A 22,534-nucleotide genomic window follows, 5' to 3' on the forward strand; every position below is an offset into this window, starting at 1 on the left:
ATAAATAAATAAATCTTTAAATAAATAGAGTGGCCAGAGAGTAGAATTTCCTCTTGACATGGCCACAGCTCCAGTAAGGTGGTCGGAAATTGCCATATCATTTATGTGAAATAGAGATCAGACACAGGAAACTAGCTCTGGTATAGCAGCTCCACTATATACAGAGTAGCAAATGTAGAAAATAAATTCATTTAATAAGATTGGATACCACCTGGCCTCCTCCCCACTCCCTTCAGGGTTATGACTTGGTAATACTTACAAAACTTGTAACAACCAGCTATAGACTTGACAATATTTTAAATAGTATTTGTAGACAAAGGAGAAATCCCATGAGAATCTACATAACCTATTTTGAAGCAGATTATCAGACCTGAGGAAACCTTTCTTTGTTCAAAGAAATGTAACTGGCCAGAATCAGATTATAGAAATCCAAGTTGGGGCTTATGAAAAGGGTCTGCAACATTAAAAGTGGAGAACATAGCACACAAAAAGATAGAGAAACAAAGCATATTTGCAGGGAGTGTGGGGAATGTTAAATGAAGAAGATATTCTTAAAACTGAATTTTTAAAATCATAGACTCTGTGAAGTATGATAAAAGAAAAATGACAAAACAAAGACAGATTAAACAGACTTGGATAAAAGGTGGGCAAAAATATAAAGATTCCAGGATAAAACAGGGAAGTAATATGAGGAAACATATAATACATTAGCAGACTTAAAAACTGAATTAGAAGGAGTAAAAAGTAGAATCAGCATTCTAAAAATCTCAATCAATTCCAGAGAATATAAACTTGCGAAGCTCTCTGACAATGCAGAGGCAAAGCAAAAAGAGATGAAAATGATGACAGAAAAAGAGATGTAGAAGACAGTGAAGAAAAGAATAGAATAAACAGAACATTAGCAATCAAGGACATGAAAACTTTTCTGGTCCAAAGATAGAAGTGGATCTGCTTATTAAAAAGCTCATTAGGTGTCCATAAAAAATTAAAGTACAAAGCCCAACATCTAAATAAATCCTTGTACAATTTGAAATTCAAGATTATAAAAGGCTGTAAGTTACCCCCTTTGGACCAAAGAAAGAGTTTGACTTCAAAGGAAGGAAAGTCAGACTTTTCTCCAATTTTTCCTAACCATTAATGCAATGGGATAATACCTATAGTTTTAAGGGGGGAAAAAGCTGACTTAAGCTAAGCTGCCATTAATGTGCAAGGGCAAAATAAAAACTATTTCAAAATGCAAGTGTTCAAAAGTAGTCATGAAGAATGTCCTTGACGGATCACTCAATAAAAAGAGCAAAGTAAGGAAAAGAATGCACACCACACTATCATTTTGATCATTTAGGTATATACATGTATAAATATGTTTTAGTCAGTATATAAGTAGTCTAAAAAGGTAAATATCAAAATTGTTAGCAGCAGTTACTCCTGGCAGGTGGTTTTTGACTGTATATATTTTTGTGAATTATTTGATTCTTTTGCATAAGTATGTATATTACTACTGAATAGCAGATGAGTCAAAGGACATAATAAAAATGGGAAAGCCACGACGCCTGGGTGGCTTAGTCGGTTAAGCATCTGCCTTTGGTTCAGGCCATGGTTTCAGAGTGTCCTGGGATTGAGTCCTGCATTGGGCTCCTTGCTCAGCAGGGAGCCTGCTTCTCTCTTGGCCTGTGGCTCCCCAGCTTGGGCACTCTCTCTCTCTCTCTGACAAATAAAAATCTTAAAAAAAAAAAAAAGAGGGGGAAAGCCATAGAGTAAAAGACCTGATGGTGAGCACTGAAAACACTTAATATAAAATTAATTCTAAATAACTACTGTAAATTTAGAAACAACATGGAATTGTGTGAAAAAGAAAATACATATTTGTAAGCAGCCCTAATTTCCGTATCTTAAATATATGAGTCAATAGTTCTGGCTTTTTTTCTATTCTTGATGTTGATACTTTGAGAATAGAGGATCAAGTATGTTTTTAAATAAATTAGTCACTGGTAGCACTTGAATATTTTCTAGACCACCAAACAACAAAGGCAATATATTGCCCAAAACTACACACACATACACACACACGTATGTGTGCACGTGTACAAGTATGTATATATATATATATACATATATATACATATATATGTATATATATGTATATATATGTATATATATGTATATATAATACATATAGTATATCTCGGGGCACCTGGGTGGCTCAGTGGGTTAAAGCCTCTGCCTTCGGCTCATGTCATGAACCCAGGGTCCTGGGATCCAGTCCTACATCGGGCTCTCTGCTCAGCAGGGAGCCTGCTTCCCTTCTTTTCTCTCTGCCTGCCTCTCTGCCTACTTGTGATCTCTGTCAAATAAATTTAAAAAACTTAAAAAAATATGTATAGTATATATAAATATATAAAGGACATAAAACAAGAACAAAGCATATACTGCACAGTCTAATTTTATGAAAAGAAAATAAGTATACACATTTAAGCATGGGGAAGACTGGAAGGACTTAAACTGTGCTATTAACACTGATTAATTTTAGGTGGTAGTTTGCAGGCGATTTTTATTTTTTGTGCTTTTCTATATTTTCCATTTAAAACATTTTGGGGTAATTATGTATACAACAAACAACACTCCAAAAATGTCATTTAACAAATAAATAAGCAGACAAGCCAGGAGTTCCAAAACTTGGACAATTTAAGCCCCATCTTTAACCTCAACAACATATTTAAGTATGACGAAGTTTCCTAGGATCCTACATCCAGAAAAAAAGCAAAAATGACTATAAGAATGAATGGGATGTGGTAGGAGACTCAAAACACCGACTTATAATAATGTGACTTATAATAATTTATTCCCCCAATCAACCCAAAGAGTGGCCCCAGCATGAGCTTACTGAAAAGTTCTTCACTTAGTTCTTGGTCAGACAATATGGGGAGGAAGATAAAACCACTATAGGGATGACAGAATAAGCACTGCTTACACCTCTGCATGCATAAATGCATCAGTACCATTAAATAACTAGAGCTTCAGGAAAGTTCTTTAGAGCCTAAGAAGAGACTATATATCCTATAGAAAGACTATAGATCCTTGGTTAGTATCGCCAGTCACATACATAGATTTTGAAGAAGACAATTAAGCTTTTTTTTTTTTTTTACACTGACTAAGGCACAACATGAGCTGAACATCTTTCTCCTAGAACAGTTTCCTTTTCATCATTTCTCCTATCTGCATATAAGGTTGTCGGGGTTTCAATGAGAAAATGCATGTAAAAAGAGTTTGGCGCAGTGCCTGGAAGGCGATTAGTGCCTGCAAGAGCTTAACTTCATTATTATTACAGTTCGATTACTTCTTCAATCATTTATGCACATAATGTGGCAGAAAAGACATAGAATTTTGTTTTGCCTCCTTTCAGGATGGCTATATATTACTGTTTTTATCCACAAGTTATTATAGAAAATTTCATACATACACAAAAGTAGAACACTATAATGAAATCAATCCATCCATTATTCAGATGTAATAATGATCAATATTTGGTCTTTTTTTTCATTCATGCTTCTATCCATAAATTATTTTGAACCAAATCCTAGACACCAAATCATTAGAACATGAGGATTTAAGAAAAAAAATTTTTTAAAAATTTTTCTTAAGTAAACCTATGCCAAACACTGGGCTCAAATTTATGAACTGGAAATCAAGAGTTTCACACCTGGAGTGCCTGGGTGGCTCAGTTGGTTAAGCGTCCAACTCTTGATTTTGGCTCAGGTCATGATCTCAGGGTCATGAGTTCAATCCCTGTGCTGATCCCTGCGTCAGGCTCCATGGTCAGCGGGGAGTCAGCTTGATATTCTCTCTCTCTCCCTCTCCCTCTGCCACTCCCCGCTTCCCTCTCTGGAAGGAAGGAAAGAAAGAATGAATCCATGCTATACAGACTGAGCCAGCCAGGAGTATCAGAACATGAAGTTTTAAAGTACTACAGAAAAGGAAGGATTCTAAGCCTATACTTCCTTACTAACTACATGACCTTGGGTAAGTAAATTACTTACCCTTCTGAATTTAGATGTCCAGCAGCCACACAATGAACCTAAGGTCACTTTCTTTGCCCTAGCTGGCTCTGTTTCAACATCTGTGATGTTTGTCTCAGAATGTAACTAGCTCCACTCGGCTTTTACCCTCATCTTATTTTTCTTCTGGATGATTCCAATAGCAACCTGTTTTTTTACCTCTTGCTCATCCCACACCCAGGTTTTTTTTTTTTTTTAACTTTTTTTTTTTTTTTTTAAGCTAAATACTAGACCTGCAAGATGTTAAATTAAAAAAAAGATCACAGGTAAATCAAGTTTGGGAAAGGTTGCAAAGTCTATTCTCATAGTACACTATGTTAAAGCTCCAATAAGTCTTACAGTATTGGGTTCTGTTTAATGTTGTTACTTTTTAAAAATTATTGTTTTTAGAGAGAGAGAGAGAGAGAGACAGCATAAGTGGGGAGAGGGGCGGAAGGAGAGGGGAAGAGTGAGAAGCAGACTCCCCACTGAGCAGGGAGCTCGACGACTTGGGACTCAATCTCACAATCCTGAGATCATAACCTGAGCCGAAATCAAGAGTTGGATGCCTAGCTGACGGAGCCACCAAGGCATCCCTGCTTAACATTACTTTACCATAACTTGTATGATCATGAAAGTCTTTTACTTTCATCTAACAATTAAGAACCTATAAAACTAGAGTTCCACAGAATATGCTTAGGAAATACAATGATACATTAATGCCAAATCAGTGTTCCTTAAGCAATGCCTTCTTTGGAATACTACCAGCTCAACAAAATTTCAAGAGTTCCTCCTTAATTACAGATTCAAATTAACTTATGTTGCTTCTCACGTTTGTACATGCCACCAACTGCTTCCCAAACTAGGATGTTTGCTTTACAAGTCTAGATCTCTCTTGTTCTGGGTGTAAGACAGTATAATACAGACATGTTCAGTAAATACCTGTTGAATGGGCATCAAGGTGGGACCAAACATGGGACCTATCTGGACAGCACTGAAATTGCACATGTTGCTGCTACTGACAAGTCCTTGACATATTTTACATTTCTTGGTACTGAACACTAAAAGCTGGAGAAAATATTGATCTCTTTCAGATTTCTAAAAGGCTGAGGTTCCTACAGATTCCCTCCATAGCTGACCTAAAGATTCTAGGTCAGCTATGCAGATGACCCATACGATTTATCAACATTTTTCACTCTTCTCTTGAACCTCAGTCACCTCTTTGAAAAACCACCACCACCACCACCATCACAACAGAACAAACAACACAAAGGTACTAATACCTACTTGGCAGGCTTATCGGGAGAACTTAACGAGATACTATATAGAAGTACCTAATCCTGGGACCAATACATGCTAGATATAGAGACATTATTTTCCTCTGCAATGGAGAATAAAGTAGAATAAAAAGAAAAGGAAAGAAACATGTTATACAGAGTAGCTAGGGAAGACCGTTCTAACAAGGTGACATTTAGAAGGGAGTGAGAGAGCCACACAGCTCTCTGGGAACACAGTGTTCTAGGTTAAGAGGAAAGCAAGTGCAAAGACCCTTAGACATGAGTGCTTGGCTTGTGTGAAGAACAGCAAGGACTCCAATGTGACTAGAGCATATCGGGTAGGAGGAGAGCAGTAGGAGCTGACATCAGAGTTAAGGGCGGGTAGAGGTGGTGTCATATCACTGAGAGCATTGCAGGATGCTGTTAAAACTCTGGCTTTTGGGGTGCCTGGGTTCAGTTCATTGAGCAACTGCCTTCGGCTCAGGTCACGATCCTGGAGTCCCAGGATTGAGTCCCGCAACGGGCTCCCTATTCAACAGGGAGTCTGCTTCTCCCTCTGACTCTCCCCCTTCTCATGCCTTCTCTCTCTCAAGTAAATAAAAATCTTTAAAAAAAAAAAAAAAAAAAAACACCACCACCACCACCACCAAAACTCTGGCTTTTGCTCTAAGTGAGAGAAGCAGCTATCAGAAAGTTTTGAACAAAGAAGTAACATGATCTTATTGATGTTTTAAAAAGATCATTCCGGGGCACCTGGGTGGCTCAGTGGGTTAAAGCCTCTGCCTTCGGCTTGGGTCATGATCCCAGGGTCCTGGGATCGAGCCCCACATCAGGCTCTCTGCTCAGCAGGGAGCCCGCTTCTCTGCCTGCTTCTCTGCCTACTTGTGATCTCTGTCTGTCAAATGAATAAATAAAATCTTTAAAAAAAAAAATAAATAAACAAATAAAAAGATCATTCCACTTGTGCTGAAAACAGACTGGGAAGTAGGAGGAAGGAGGAACTAGAGAAACCAGTCAGAAGGCATTGCAAAGAGCTGATCTAGGGTGGGGTGGTAAGAAAGAGTTGTATCTGCATTTATTTTGAAGGTAAAGAAGACATGAACAGCTGATAAATTAGATATGGAGATGTGAGAAAAAGAGAGTAGCCAAGAATAACCCCAAGAATTTTGACATAATCTACCCAAAGTCAAAGCTGTTATTTACCAAGATGGGGAGAAGACAGACAACCAGGTTTATGGGAGAGTATGGATCTGGAGATGTTATGTTTGACATACCTATTTCACAGTCCTTGAGGCGGAGACCTACCTTAGTCTCAACCTCCACGAGCTGCAACTGCCCTGGGGCAGCCTGTGAACCACTGCTACAGGCTGAGGGCATGGGCTGCTGGCTCTGTGTTCTTCTCTGGCCACATCATACACTCATCATATGCTGCATTGTACCATATGCTGTATCACGTACACGTATCATACTGACACTACTGCTGGGAGAGTTGATGAGGAGTTAGGGGTCAGCAAGTCTGAAGCTGGTTAGGCCTCCTTCCTTGTTCTGCACCAAAAGGCAGCTAAGCCAGTAGCTGATTCCCAGAAGTACCCTCCAGAGTCAAACTCACCGTGTGATCACAGAAGAAGAGTACTAAGATCTCCTGGCCCAAGCCATGCTTACCCAGTTTCTCTTCTAACTGACCTTCTCCCACAACATATAAACACGGTGTTAGTTATCCTCAGCCTCACATACTACAATTCCCCATTATTATCCCCTTCTGACACTAGAAGAGCAGGATTTCACTCCCAACTTTTCATTGGAAAAGCATAAAATGAGTATTCCTCTTAGGAGAGAGAGAGTCTAACATTCCCAAGATATTAGTCATTAAACACATCCAAAGAGGAAGAGGTTTTTTTTAAGTCAATAGGTTTAACCAAGGGGAATATATGCAAAAATTATGCTATAAGGATCATGTCACTGTTTACAGCAGTACAAAAATTGAGAATAGTCCCTTGGCTCAATAGAGCAAAGACTAGTTAAAGAAATCTTGGCATACAGAAGAATACAAAGTGATAATCAAAAATGATTCCATATAGGGCACTCAGTTGGTTAAGCATCCAACTCTTGATTATGGTTCAGGTCAAGACCTTGGGGTCCTGAGATCGAGCTCCATGTTGGGCTCCACGCTTGGCACAGAGTCTCCTTGAGATTCTATCTTCCTCTCCCTCTGCCCCACCCACTTGTTCTCCTCTCTCTCTCCCTCTAAAATAAATAAACAAATAATAAATAAATATCTTTTTAAAAAATGATTTCATATAAGAATACACTAAAAAAAGATTTGGTGAAAAAAATCAGATTATAGTCTGTATAACAATTCTTAGTTTTATATTTAAAAAAGTGTCATTGGGGAAGGTATGTGCTATGGTGAGTGCTGTGAAGTGTGTAAACCTGGCGATTCACAGATCTGTACCCCTAGGGATAAAAATACATTATATGTTTATTAAAAAAATAATAAATAAACAAAACAAAACAAAAAAACAAATAAGCAAAGATACCTATATAAATTTTTAAAAAAAAGAAAAAAAGTGTGTATGCTAGTAGTTAAATATGATTATGATTAGCAAAAATAACACAGATGTTACCACTAGGTAAAAGGACTGTGGATAAATTTTTCTTTCTTTTTTTTTACTTGTCTATAATGAACATATAACTCTTTCCTACTAAGAAAAAGTTTAAACATTTTAAATCTTCAATATAGCAATATTTTTTATTCAATATAATCTCTTTCATATTTGTAGTTTATGGCTGGGATTTAGTTTTTACTATTTGGTATTTTTTTTAAAAAACATCTATCTGGGGTGCCTGGATGGCGCAGTCGGTTACAGAGCTGGCTCTTGATTTTTGTTCTGGTCATGATCTCAGAGTCCTGGGATCAAACCCTGTATTGGGCTCTGTGCTCAGTGGGAGTCTGCTTGAGAATTCTCTCTCCCTCTCCCTCTGTCTCTGCCCCTTCCCCACCGCTAGCACATGCTCTCTCTCTCTCCCTAAAACATATAAATAAATCTTAAAAAAAAAAAAAAAAGCCATGCACCTATGTCTCTCTCTATATACTTCATGTAGGCCAAAAGGCTTCCACCCAAGAAGCCATTTGTGGCCTCTTCCCCAAAGGCCTCCCCAGGGGATATGATGTTAACAACTCTGCAAAGAGGTCAGACACAGGGTTCCCCAGCTCAGCATAGGAGACTTTGTTCCCGGGGTGTGTGGGTGCCCCTTCCCCACCCAAGCAATTGCTACATGGGAATGTGAAGCAAAGCAGCTTGCCCTACCCTCCACACCTGGCCAAAGACCCAACTGTTAAGCAGAGACTAAGAGTTCCACAGTCCCCACCGGGGCAACAGGCAACGAGCTTTGTTTTCTATAAACAGACCAGAAAAAAGTTCAGGTTAAAACACAGTCCTTAGAGGAAGAAAAATAGAAACTAGGCAGCGGGGAATGCTTCATATTCCTAAAAGCTTTTTTTGTAAGTTAACACATGGTGTCTGCTTCTCTCTAGTCACCTATTTATCACTCCCCTCCTTAGAGAAGAGAAAAAGCCCTGGCTGTTTTCCTAGTGCAGAGTTTTGTGGCTGGGGGGAAGGAGGAGAGGGGGGAGGAAGGAGGGTGCTTTAAGCATGATGCAAACCATTTGGAGCTGAGTGAGAGCACTGCCAACACAAGCTGCACTATTTAAACAAGTGAGGAAATGATCGTATATACAACATGCCAGCGAGCACACACACACACACACCAAAGGAAGTCGAGAGGGTTTTTTTTTTTTTTTTTCAGGACACAGAGCTGGATGTCAGCGGCTAAAAGGTCGATATTTTCCCTTAACACCCTTCTCAATGACTTAATCATGTTCCGTTTGCACAGAAAACTTCCCAAGAATAAAAAAGTCTGGAGAATTAAGAGGAGGGGTGAATGGGGAGGGATGTTTGGCCTGGGGCTGACCTTATCCGAGGTTTTCTCCACGTAGCAGGGGTCCTGAGGGGCAGCTAGCAAGGGGACAAAGCCGGAGAGAAGCCGATCCTCTTCCAGGATAAGAAGGGTGAGGTCATCGTCCGGGTCCTTGTACAGTGGCACCTCAGACTGATTCACCGCAGTCAATATGTTACAGAAATCAGCCAGCATCGACCACACATCCATAGCAACCCTGTGAGAAATAAGGGCAGAAAGAACAGCTCTAAAGAGGGACCAGTTAAAGTATTTTAAGCACTTGTGAGAAGGGAGGTACTGGTGGCAAATGTTGCCTATGGCTGGCAACTTCCAGAAACTCTTACCCAAAAAGCTAGGGTACAAAATTGCATCCATGGCAGCAATCTGGTGGACGAGTGTCCATCTAGGCAAAATTGAAATTGATTAGGGGGAGTTTTTAAAGTCCTAACCAGAGAGGAAAAGGAATTTAGAGAATCAGCTGCCTAATGCAGGTCCTGTCACCTTTCCAGACAGTGTGCCTGAGACACTTACTTAAACATTCTAGACACCCAGTGCCTGAGGCAGCTCCCAGAATTCCCCCACTCCTCTCCAGCCAAGTATATGCCACAAGATAGCAACAGAACGCCAATCTCCCCTCCTCCCATGCAGCCAGAGGGGCCAGTCACACCATGAAGAGAGTCACATGGGTTTTTTTTCCCCCTTATGATGCTTTAGAAATCTTCTCCTACATATAAACAGGAAAACAAACAAATACAAATAGGAGAATGGGATTAAGAGTACATCTGTTCTGATGAGTACCAAGTAAGGTACAGAATTGTTGAAGCACTATACTGTACACCTGAAACTAATATAATACTGTATGTTAATTGTACTGGAATTAAACATCCCCTCCTACCCCACCCACCCACCCAATAAAAAACCTCATTCTTGGCCTGCTGAGATCATCCCAGGACACTAAAGCTTCCCATGCATCTCAGCAGATGAACCAGTCCCAGTGCTGTCTTGGCCAGCCCACTCCCTCTCCTTTTTCTCATTTGTAGAAGGTTAGATACAGGTTGACCAACCACTCTGCCTTGCCTGGGACTGTCCCAGTTTTTGTACCTATTGATGCTAAGTTGTACTTCAAAAGGAATGAGTTGCACAGAATTACCAAAAAAAAAAAAAAAAAAAAAAAAAAAAAGCTTTACAATTAGGGTCAAGAGGTGGAGTGGCAAGAGGCAAAGAGAGCTACGAATGAGCTACATCCTGGAATCTTCCCAGAGGAGTTACTGCGCATGAGCCAAATCTGCTAGGGAGGGGTTTCAGCCTTAAGCAATTTGTTTCTCCCGCAGTCTAGGAGCCTTTGGGAGATGGCAGAAAAAAGGGCATTCAAGGGACATGCCACTGAAGGTGATGCTGGGAGAGAAAGTGGAGTAGGGGTGTGGGGACTCCCTGACTGACTCCAGGTGGAAGGAGCCTGCACTGGTTTATTTACTGTAATCACTACACTAGGAAAAGGCAATGAAATGAAACATCTTGTTTTCAAGAGTGTCCTGGGAACCAGGCGGAACACAGCCCCATTAATCACACAACAGCACATAATCAACACACGTGTACTGCAGAAGTAACTTGCTTCACAGGCTTTGCCCAGGAAAAAGAACATGTTTGGGAAGAATCACCGGAGGGACGAGAGTTTTCTATAGCCTTCTCTCTGCACAGACACCAACAACCAGACTCATTCACAAAGCTCCATCTTTTGGCTCAGCTGAGTTTGGCTGTCAGAAATGTTTAAATATGGAAAAAAATAAACAGTTGCAACACGTTTCTGTGCAGAGATCTGCCTGAGCCCCTTTGTGATGTAATGGGAAACGCAGCATTCAGGCTACCAGCTGTAGAATAAACAGAACTTCGAGGGTTAAAAGGAACTGAACTTTCCACGACCCCATCTGCAGAGAAGAAAATAATAAGAGGAATGATGCACTGCCCCACAGCTCTGATAGTTTATCCTCCGGTCCCGGCTGCAGAGACAAGCACCGGATGTGATAGGGCTGCTCAGGGCCGCCTCCGAGGTTAGCGCTGCCCATGGGAGACGCACAGGGAGGCTCTTCCAGCTCCCCACTTCCTCCCCCAGTGCCCTGCTGGCCACTTGAGCCCACTGCCTGAGTCCAATCCCACAGCGCTGGTGAGCTCTGGCCAACAGACACTGCTCGGCTGCAGAGCAGCAATTTGGAAAATAAACAGGAAAGACGACAGTGAGAAGGAAGAAGGTGAAAAGTCTCCCAACTGAATTCTTGGCTTAGGGGCCTTGGTTGGTGTTGTGCAGGTCAAGGACCTGATCGCTTCAGGACGTAGTGGGGGGTAGGGAGATGTGGGCAGCAGCATCCCCAGTCAGGGAGAGGCAGCAGAAAATTACCCACGGCTGCCACAGTGGGAGGCCCCACATCCCTCTCTCATCCTCCCACCCCTACCATCTTGGATCCAAGACGAAGAAATATGTGGTACCATGTGGTTCTCATTACCATGCTCCCCTGTCCCCTAAGGCTCAGATAAACCAAAACTGACTCCTCCCAGAGACTGCTGGCCACCACTAGGGACCCCTGCCCACAGCTGCCTTTTGCCCATTACCACCCACCTTGTGCCAAAATCTTAAGACTCACTGCAAAAATGAAGCGGATGAGAGTTCCTACCCCAGGGTTGGTTTGTAAGATAGCAGGCTGGTGCCAAAAGACATAGGAAGTGTCCCGAGTTCCCAAATGAGGAATATAAAGGGGCCTGAGGGCCATGCTAGACTAACCAGAACCAAGGGAATACACAAAATGCTTCAGTGAAAGGTCACTTCTACCCTGATCCATTCAGACTGGTCTTGTGATTGAACTCTGATTCCAAGTAGCTTCTTTCTTCTGGTGTCATAGTGCGACTGCCCAAGATCACTTCATCAATTACCTCCTCTCCCAATGAGCACCATGGACACAAACACACTAATTAGGCACCCATGCACCATACTGTGACTCTCCACAGAGGGAAGGGAAGAGGAGTGTCAGGAAACTAGTACTAAAAGGAAGAGGTACTTAAACTAGGTGAGGGGCGCCTGGGTGGCTCAGTCGGTTAAGTATCCAACTCTTGGATTTTGGCTCAGGTCATGATCTCAGGGTCATGAGATCAAGCCCCACATCAGCTCTGCACTCAGCGGGCAGTCTGCTGGAGATTCTCTCCCTTTGCCCCCCGGCCACCCTTGCATGTACTCATGCTATTTCAAATAAATACATTTACTTAAAACACACACACACACACACCAAAAAAACACAAAACCAAAAAACCAAAAAACCTAGGTGAGATGCCTGACCTCAAAAGCTAAGGATGAGGTAATTCCTGGTACTTGGGCATCATCACCTCAGCTTACCCCCAACCAGGCCTCTGGGCTGAGAGGTCAGCTCTGTGGGTGAACACAGGGTTTCCTATCTGCATGGAAGGGGAAAGGCTTAGCTTTTTCCTGCTCTAGCTCCTTATCCCAGGTAGGAGGGCCTCCCAAACTTCAACCCTCAGCAGCCCTTGAGTTCTGAAGGTTCGAAGTTAGCCTGGGCCAAGGAGCCCAAAGTCAAATTCTGGAGGCTATGAGATTTTTTCCAATCTTCTAGAAACACTTGAAAAATCAAAAGGTTTTCAGACAATCTCAAACAATTTTGGTTCTAAACAGTGCTATGAGCCTGGGCGAGTGCCTTTGGCTTATTCTGGTCCCAAGTCGTATTTTGGGGAAGATCCCAGAACCCACAAAATCCCTCTACAGTTAGGATGCATTCTTTACCAAGCAGACACAAAGCAGCCAGAGAATATGAAACTGCGTCCAGCGAGTTCGTTTACGGCTCTCAGAATGGTGGCAAGGGAACCTCTCAAGCAGCTGTAATGTGATTAGTAAGCAAGGATCAGCAGTTGCTGGGTGACCCAGTGGCCCAACCCCACAGAAACACCACACACCAGGAAAGCAGACCCCTGGCTGGAGTCTGAACACGAGATCCTAGCTTGGGACAGACCAGCAGTGGCTAGTTAGAGGTATGTACTCAGGACCGAGGCTTACTCACTTCCCTACAGACATGCATTCACTCACTCCACCAGGAAAAGAAAAAAATAAGAGTTAATTTACTTTTTATTGCCTCAGAATTCCAAGGTTTAATGTAGCTGTCAGTTTGAGTGCAGTGCAGCTGCTGGCCGATACAATGCAGCCCAGGCCAGCCCAGGTGACTGGGGAAACACATTTCACAGAAATGAACCAACACACACTCTTGGCTGGTTGTTTGGGGGATATTGACTTGGGGAATCAGATTAACCCTTCAGGCTGGGGTTATTTCTGCATACACCCCTGGAAAAGCAGCTTCAGTCCAAGGAACTGAGAAACCCTGGTGTCAGGTAGACTAACAGGCTTCTGTGTTCCTGCACTCTAGAGTTTTCTCACACAAGGTGTTATCCCACAAAATGCTCCAAAAGGTTAAGTAAGGTGTGAGACAGGTGAGGCAAGTTATACTACAACAGATCTCCTTTCTAGAACTCAGAATGAAAGGCAGATCTGCCAGCTTTATAGGGAAGAGGTCAGGTAGGAACTTTTCTAAAGGCTCCATCGGGGTAGGGCCCATAGAGAGTTCAGAGAGTGGAGTGCTAAGGTCCAACCAGGTCTCAGGCCATCCTTCTGGCAAGTCTAAGGAGGACTGAGCCCTCACACACCCCTTCATATTTTTACTGGGGGAACAGGCTGACTGGTGATTAATATCAAGTACAATGACCCCATGTTACAAGCCTGCAGGGGCCTGTGGAGGTGGCCATTTCCTGTGTAATACCAGCTTGTTTAAACACTAACACTCAAACTCCACAGCTGCAGAACAAACCCGGAAAGAGGTGAGTGAGAAGAAGCCCTGCATTGTGTTTCAGAGCTATGGAAGATCAGAGTTGTAGTACAGATGGGAAACAAGTTGGGTCTTTCAGTTCCTGGAATGAGGAGTTCTGGAAATATAGCCAAGATGGCACAGAAACTAGACATGAGGAAGCTGGAAAAGAGAAAGCCCATGGACTATACACACAAAGGGGAAAGACAGAAGGCCACAACAAGAGAAACGCTCTTAAGATATGCAGTATGCTCTTTTAAAAACTTGTCTGCCTAAGGACCACTATACCCCAGCCCACAACTCCCAACATGGGGTTCCATGGCCAACATAAGACCATTGCAGCCCTGAGGACTTCACACTCAACTGCAGGTGGTGAGCAGCTAATAGGTAGAAAGGACCTGAATGAACCCCTTAGGAAGCTCCTTTGTTAAGCTGAGATGTCATGCCAACTCTGTTTTCAGTGGGCTAAGGATTTGGTCTGGTGACAATGCCAAGTACCTCAACGGGCTCTGGAATGGGGTAGAGATGAGGGTGGTAGGAATCTCTGCAGCTCCCTCAGAGATTAAGGAACTATAGTGTATTTTCCAGATGCTGTCATGATATAAAGAGGAGACATGGGTGTCAGAGATCACTGTTTTAGGAGTTAAGACATGGGCAGCAAGATATATCATCCTCCAAGAATAACAGCTGTTTATTAGGTGAATATAAGAACCTAAGAGTTGTTAAAAGATAATCCCTTTTGCCTTTCTGATTTATACAAACAAGTCAACTGGGGCCCTTGGGAAAGTGTCCAACTTAAATTAATTCTGCCCAATAGGGCAAATCGAATTCTGAAGCCCAGTCACCCTGCACTACTCCAGGAACATAAACTTCTGCATGTTCTAAGGAGCGCAGCTGGAACCCTTTGGCCAACAAGAGGTCACGGTAACCTCATTCCAGGATGTCTCAAGTACCTCTACTGTGCCTCCCTCAGCCTCCATCTAGGTCAGTGCCTTACGTGACTGCAGTTTTCCCAAGCTACGCTCAACATGTATGGCCTCTGTTGCATCACTATGGTGTGTTAAACCCATCAACACTGTGTGTTTGGGAAAGAGCAGCCCCCAGGGGACCTCAACATCTCCACGGCATGAGTGGAGCCCTCGGCGGCCTCCCTGGTGCGGATTCTCACGGTTCCTGCCTCTCTAAATTTTTAGCTGTAACCACTCCAACACGTCTTCTTAGTTTAGCACACACTGGACCCAAATAACCTCAGCCCAGAGCTGGAAAGTACGCTCCCTGGGGTCAGCTGCTGTACCCTGTTGGGGTCAGACTGGAGCCTTAGGCCAACACCCCTTCCTCTCACAAGCCCTGTGAGAGGAGCTGGGAGGGGACAGAGGCTCCTGCCGTGGGAGAGATCACGTGTGTCTCACACTCAGCACTTGGAGGAAGAGGAACCCCCTGGTGCCAGGCTGTAGTGCTGACGCCCCAACCCGGAGCCAGGGAGACTGGGTGGGGAGCCAGGGTAGCAAAGGGGCTTCCCACAGTCACCACCACTTCCTTCAGGGAAGTGCTGATGGACTATTACTTAGTGACCTCCTAAAATGCCCTTTTGGGAAGATGTATTAAGCGTCCTTGAAGGGGTGCCGATTAGACTTGGGATTAGTTCTTATTTTCAGAGCTGCCCCATGAGGGTGAGTGAACTAGCTGTTTTTTAACTCAAGAATTTCTATCTCATCTACAGGGTCAACACATGTAGGCTCCCTGAGGAAATCAGCTTACTGCATACTCCCTACATATCCCTAAGTCTCCCTATGTGACAGCACTCAGAGAGCTCCCTACAAGCCTTTTCCAGCATGCTCTGTAGACTATACAAGACAAGCCATGGAAAAGTAGCAAGTCCAGGAATTTCTGGAGTTTTTTCTTCTTCTTCTTCTTCTTCTTCTTCTTCTTCTTCTTTTTTTTTTTAACAGTACTCCAATCCAACAGTGTGATAAATGCATCCGAGCTACAATTAGGAAGATATATAGCATCAGAATGCGAAGGTCTGGGCAGCCTGGTGAAACGCGGGCTCTCCAGAGCCCCAGCTATGTTTCCCATTATGTAACCCTGGTCATGGGCAGACAGCCAGACTCCAAATGAAAAAGAGACTCTGGCTTGGCACTGGTTCTATTTTCCTATCCTCATTCGGGGTCAGCGCAGTGTCATACAGCTGCAGAGAAAGCTCTGGGGATTAAACCTGGGAAAGCCTCCAAGACCAGGACCTGGGTTCAAGTACCAGCTGAAAGCAATAAACCAACTGCCACAGCTGGGCTAGGTTTGGATGTTCTCAAAGTCCCCTGACTCTTTCACTTACTGAGAACTAGAGATCAAGATGAGGGAAGATTTGGCGTCAGCAGAGAATATGAAATGAGGTAGGCTGTCCCACTGCCCTAGCCTGCCAAAGGTCCTAGGATGTGAGGGGTCATTATGTTTAGGCTCGTGAAAGCCTGTTGCTCTGCTCCTCTCCATCACCTGACATTCACAGCTTACTTCATGCTCACATGGTTAAGTGGGGAGCAGCTACCTCTCCCTCCTAACAAGAGACCTAGTGTAGAAACCGTGTTCCCCACTTCTCCTCCCCCAAACCCCACAAGTCTGTTTTAAACAGACCAAAGCACTCTACACTGTCTTTCACAGCAGCTCAAGGCAACTTTCCACACCCTGCTGTAATCCCCTGTACCAAAATCTCCGGGGATATAAACCCATCCTATTACAAGTACAAATGGGAAAGTCCATCTACTTACTTGCTGACTCCAACACACATACCTATGAGTGCCCCTGTGTGGAAGGCACAAGAGCCCCTGAAATCCTGCCCTTATCACTGTGCGGTGTTGGTGATGTCCTGTCGTCATCGTCCTATGTGTGCCACACGTGCCTAAGTGGCTACTGCCTAGGAAATATATATTGGACTGGAAAGAAGAGAAATATGGGCAAAAAAGGAGAGAACCAAGGAGACAATGCTGAGCTCTGGAATTTCCCTAAGAAAGCTTTGGAATGATTCTCTAACTGTACAGAGAAAGAAGGTAATGAAATAAAAGGGAGGGAATGAAGGGGGATAGATGAATAAGGGTCCAAGTGTGTGAGGGAGACAATTTGGGAATGAGGGTTTCTGGAGGAGAAGCAAACTGAAAGGTAAGCTATCTGATCACCTTACGTTCGGATCAATGATGGATCTGTCTTTGCAGAGAACAAATGCTTGCAAAAAACAGTGAAAACCTCCAAAGGAGAGATATTAAGTAGAAGCCATTTCCTTCCTATTCTCTTGAGAGCATTCCTAAACCCTCCAAAATGGAGATCAGCACAAGGACCTTGGGAGTGTCACAGGGATTACTATTCTGACATCCACAGAACTATCTAGAGTGTGTTATTCCCAGTGGCCTCAAAAGAAAAGGCTCCAGAGTATGAAAGATCAATGAGCATAAGAGGCCACTTTGAAATCCACAGAACCACCATACCCTGCCAATCTCTCAACCATAGTTATTTACTCAGTGAGTGTTAGGCAGCTATATGAGAAAGTGGAAGTGAGGAAGGTAAATTCTCATTCCACTTTTCCAGCACTTGGATCTGACATCTGTGAGGTGGGACTACCCTCAGTGGTGGTCAGGCCAGGTTTGCTCTGTCCAACAGAGGCCCCAGCCCTCAAACCACCATGTCTTGTGGTCAGTCCCTAGGACAGCAAAGTTCCTCCTTTATGCTTAAACCTGCATTCCAGGAATGACCAGTTGCTGATCCCGATTGCAGAGAAAGCGCAAAAGGAGACTCCATTCTCTACCATGCTGAATGCTCTAGCCTAGACTGGATTCATCAGTGGTGCCCACAGCTATACAGGAACTTGTTTACTAGGCAATCAGATTCAATATACTGCAAAGAGTCTGAAAAGAAAAAGCAAATTTGTTCAAGTGTTCCAACCCCCTCGGCCTGTGTGTAGCCTTGGAGGGGAAGCCTAGCTGGGGACGGCTGTAGCTTGGACCACGTGCCCAGCTGCAGATTGAGCCCTTGCCCAAAGATGGGCAGCAGCTTGCATATGCCGGCAACGGGCCATTTGCTACAGCATCCAAAGAGAAAACAGACTCAGCACCTCAAGCAAATGAGGCCCAGCACTTCCTGTGTGAGCTTTCCATTTCCTCAGCCAAACAAAAGCCAAAGGGAGTGGGAGAGGGAGGAGGGATAAAGAGAGACGGGTCACAGAAGAGAGTTAACAGGACTGATGGCCGGGATATGGATAAACAGGGGTTGGGTGGACCATATCTAAGGGACCTGTGGTTGCGAGGTGAGGTGACCCAGGGAAAGCCCAAGCTCCAAGGACAGATGGTCTGCCTCCCCACCCCTTGAGAGGAAGGGAGGAACACTCTGTGACCCCTGTGCAGGCTCAGAAGCAGTGGCTTCAGATACTTGGAGAGCTGAGACCTTCCTTGTCAGTTTCTTTCCAAAACTGCAAATTGCCTAGTCGGCATTATAGATTAACAGCCCGAAATGTTTGAGGCTGTACATGTTAACTCTTTAGAGAACACTGCCGGGAAATGGCTGCCCCTAGCCAGCAGTTGAGTCCATTCCTTTGTGTGACCCCAGCCGCCTAGCAGACGGCTCAACCCTGGCTCCTAAGGCTTCAGCCTGGGGCACATTTGGGAACCTAGGAGGGTTCACGGGAGGGTGCTGTGAACATTAGCCACACAGTTACCGAGCTAGGGCTGGGAGAGAAGGGGGAGAGAAAAAACTGGACAGTCCAGGGGAGCTTCTTGGCATGAGGAACAGGGAAGAAGTTTGAGGAAGAAAAGGGTAGAAAGTAGCACACAGTCCACACAGAAAGGTCAAGAAACTACTAGCTGGAAATCTCTCCTGCAGCCTTCCCTCTGTAGGTCACCCATAAGTGGAGAGACTCACATGGGCAGCCCCCAGCCCAGAGAAGTACCATCGCATAACAGCCTAGGTCTCCTCACTCTGTCCTCCAGTATGTTCCCCTCCCAGAGCAGAGCAATGAAGAAGAAGAATGAAATGCTGGGCATGGATACTCGCGCACTCTCTCTCTTTCTCTCTCTCTCTCACACACACACACCCAGCACAGAGCCTAAAGGAGCTGAGTACACTGCACCGCAAAACAGAGCACAGGGCGGGGGGTGGGGGGGGCAGGGAGAAAGGAAAAGGAGAAAGAGAGAGACAGAGCCAGGAAGAAAGAGAAGATGGAGGGAGGGAGAGAGATAGACCATCAACAGAGTTGACCAGAGATTGGGTAGCACCAATGCGCACACACATCAAGAAACGATTGTGCAAATATGAACACACAGTAACACTAACACAAGAAAAGAACAGGACACATAGAGACCAGGAGTCAGCCAACTTTCTGCAAAGGGCTAGACGGTAAACATGTTAAGCTTTGCAGACCATAACGTCTCTATTGTAACTACTCAGCTCCACTGCTGCAGTGCAAAAGCAGCCACAGACAAAGTGTAAACAAATAAGCATGGCTGTGCTCCAATACTCCAATATGACTTCATGGACGCTGAAATTTGACTTTCCTAATAATTTTCACAAGTCATAAAATATTATTCTTTGGATTTTTTTTTCAGCTGTTTAAAAATGTAAACCATTCTTAGCTCCTGGGCCACAGTTTGCTGACCCCTAATACAGATAGACACACACGAGAGGCAGATAAATAGAGGCAGGCAGGCAGGTACACGCCAAGACAGGCAGAGACAGGCAGGCTACAGGTGACTCCAGCAGGGAGACCCAGACAAGGCAGGCAGAGGCAGGTAGATTCAGGGAGACCCACATTCACAAAAATTCCCCTTCCAACACACAGATGTTAAGTGACACACAGAGACACAGACAAACATGGACATGGACATAGGCAGTCTTAGACACAGATACTCAGGAACATATACACACACTCCCGTACATGGAGACATGGACAGGACCAAAGCACACATGGACTGACATGTACCCAGAATCAGAGAGAGCCATAAACAGACACACTGGAACAGACTCTTCATGGAGATACATGAATCCCTCAAAGAGACCCCTACACCCAAGGCTAGAAGAGACACAGCACACAGAACTATGTGGACACATATACATGGACAGACATGTACGGGTACACCAGAAGACCCTTAGATACATACAGACATTCACACTCAGACACAGATAGACACCCGGACATACACAGACAACCAGAGACAAAGAGGCACACACAGAGATAGAACCCACGCACAGATACGGATGTAAGGAACAGCTATGCATATTGGGTGCTTGGGTGGCTCAGGCAGTTGAGCGTCTGACTCCTTGTTTTGACTCAGGGTCCTAGGATTGAGCTCCGAGTTGGGTTCCCCACTCAGAAGGGAGTCTGCTTGTCTCTTCCCTCTCTGCCCCTCCCCCCACTCACACTCTCTCTGTCAAATAAATAAATCTAAAAAAAAAAAAGAAAGAAAAAAAATAGCCACACGGTTACACAACTATATAAATATAATATGCCACTAAATCGTATACTTAAAAATGGTTAAGATGACAAATTTTGTTACATATATATTTTTACCACAGTTTACTAAAAGAAAAGAAAAAAGTCACACAAACATACAAAGAAATCTACATAAACACACCCAGGCAGACACACATACTCCCCTGACCAACACACCCCACACCTCAAATGCTGTGACAGATAGCACATGGACACACAGAGACAAGGAGATGGGAAACGAAATGAATGGAAGACAGAGGTGTGCACATTCATACCACTACAACATGTGAGAGGAAGGCCCAAGCAGAGTGTGGAAGGCAGCACAGGAAGCAGCAGGACACAGCCTGAAGGACATGTGGAAAGAAACTAAAAGGGAGAGTAAAAGACAAGGCCTCGCCTTTACACGGACACATGCCCACACTCGACACACACCCATAGAGGCAGCTGCAGAGACCGTAGACATGAACAGCATGAAGTGAGAGCAAGAGCAAGGACAAAGATCAAAACAAAGCAAGCTAGAGAGAGAGAAGGACAGACTGAGAAGAGGAGGAACAGACAGGATAACAGGGAAAAACAGCCTAAAGTATCAGGGACAAGGAAGGTGTTCAAGGAAGTGAAAAAGCAAAGTTCAAGTGAGGAAGGAAGAGAAGAATAAGCAGGCGGTGGGTGGAAAGAAACAGAGGACCAGGAGGGTAGCAGTGGGAGCACACGTGGGCCAAGGCCAGCAGGGCCAAAGGAATGAGCAGGCTGACTCACTGTGAGGGAAGGTCCAGGGACGTGGGTGGAGGATTCCAGGTGTCTGGGTAGCCGAGCATCCAGTCTGACCAGACTTTCACACTGGGGAGCAGTTCCTTCAGGTCCGGGACGAAGGAAGACACCTTGATGTCATCTTGGTCATCCTCATCCTCAGGAGAGGACAACTGAGCTGCAGAGGCAAAGGGTGAAAACTGGGCCTAGGTCTGCTGTGGCCCACGAATGAGGCCTGGGGCGCTGGGACGGCAGCAAGCTCTTAGGGAAGGGAGACCAAGTCCACAGGAAAGCTGGGCCCAGAAGCGGAGGACAAGTGCCAGCATCACCTAAGAGGATTCTGAAAAGCAGGACAAAAAGAGAACCAGTGCACTGAGTCTGCCCCTGCAGACAGCTGTTTCTGCTCCACCTGTGGCCTGCTGAAGTCGCCACTCCGGCCTCTAGCCCCCCATTTAGCTTTCCTTCAGCACAGCACTGAGATGGCACCAGAGTTCCTGCCAAAACTGCATACCCTGAGTCTGACCATGAGAAAATATCCGAGAAACCCAGACTCGGGGATATTTGACAAAATAAGTGGCCTGTACGCTTCAAAAATGTCAAGGTCATGAAAGACACAGAAAGACTTCAGAAAACCATTCAATGCCAGACTGCAGGAAACTAAAGGGACACGGCATCTAAATTGCAATGTGTAAACCTGGGGTGGGTCCTGGACCAGAAAATGACTTTTTTTCAGGACAACTGGTACAAACTCAATAAGGTCTGCAGATTTAACAACAGTATTGTATCAGTGTCGGCTTCCTGATTTTGATAACTACACTGTCATGTAAGGGAACGTCCTTGTTATTCGGAAATGCTCAGTCAACCATATGGGGGTAAAGGGCTACCACATCTACACCTTACAATCAAATAGTTCAGAACAAAAGCATCCGTGTGTGTATATAAAAAGAGAGAGAACTTAAAGCAACTATGGTAAAATGTTAACAAATGGGGACTCTGGGTGAAGGGTATGTAAGAGTTCTTTGTATAATTCTTGCAACTTTTCTATAAATTCGAAATTGCTTCAAAATAAAAAAAGTTACCTCGACCCTCCTCCCAAAAAAGGCAGCTCCAGAGTCTGGAGGCATTCACAAAATTGAAGTGGCAGGGGGACAGGAGAGAGGCCTCAATACTCACCAATACTGATCCAGGAGCTGAGAGAAAGGGGCA

At 44.2% G+C, this 22,534-nt stretch overlaps 1 protein-coding gene across 5 annotated transcripts in view; it reads right to left on the reverse strand.

Annotated features, from left to right (window-relative positions):
* Positions 1-22,534, reverse strand: part of SMG6 (SMG6 nonsense mediated mRNA decay factor) — a 243,790-nt gene that overhangs the window by 112,638 nt on the left and 108,618 nt on the right. For all 5 annotated transcript variants that reach the window (XM_047708496.1, XM_047708495.1, XM_047708497.1 and 2 more), the window contains 2 exons: positions 21,338-21,506; positions 9,281-9,482 (listed from right to left, as the gene is read on the reverse strand). In XM_047708496.1, coding sequence (XP_047564452.1) covers positions 9,281-9,482; positions 21,338-21,506 — 371 coding nt within the window. The remainder of the gene's footprint in view (positions 1-9,280; positions 9,483-21,337; positions 21,507-22,534) is intronic.

The sequence above is a fragment of the Lutra lutra genome, chromosome 16, assembly GCF_902655055.1.
Source record: "Lutra lutra chromosome 16, mLutLut1.2, whole genome shotgun sequence".
NCBI classification, from domain to species: Eukaryota; Metazoa; Chordata; class Mammalia; order Carnivora; family Mustelidae; genus Lutra; species Lutra lutra.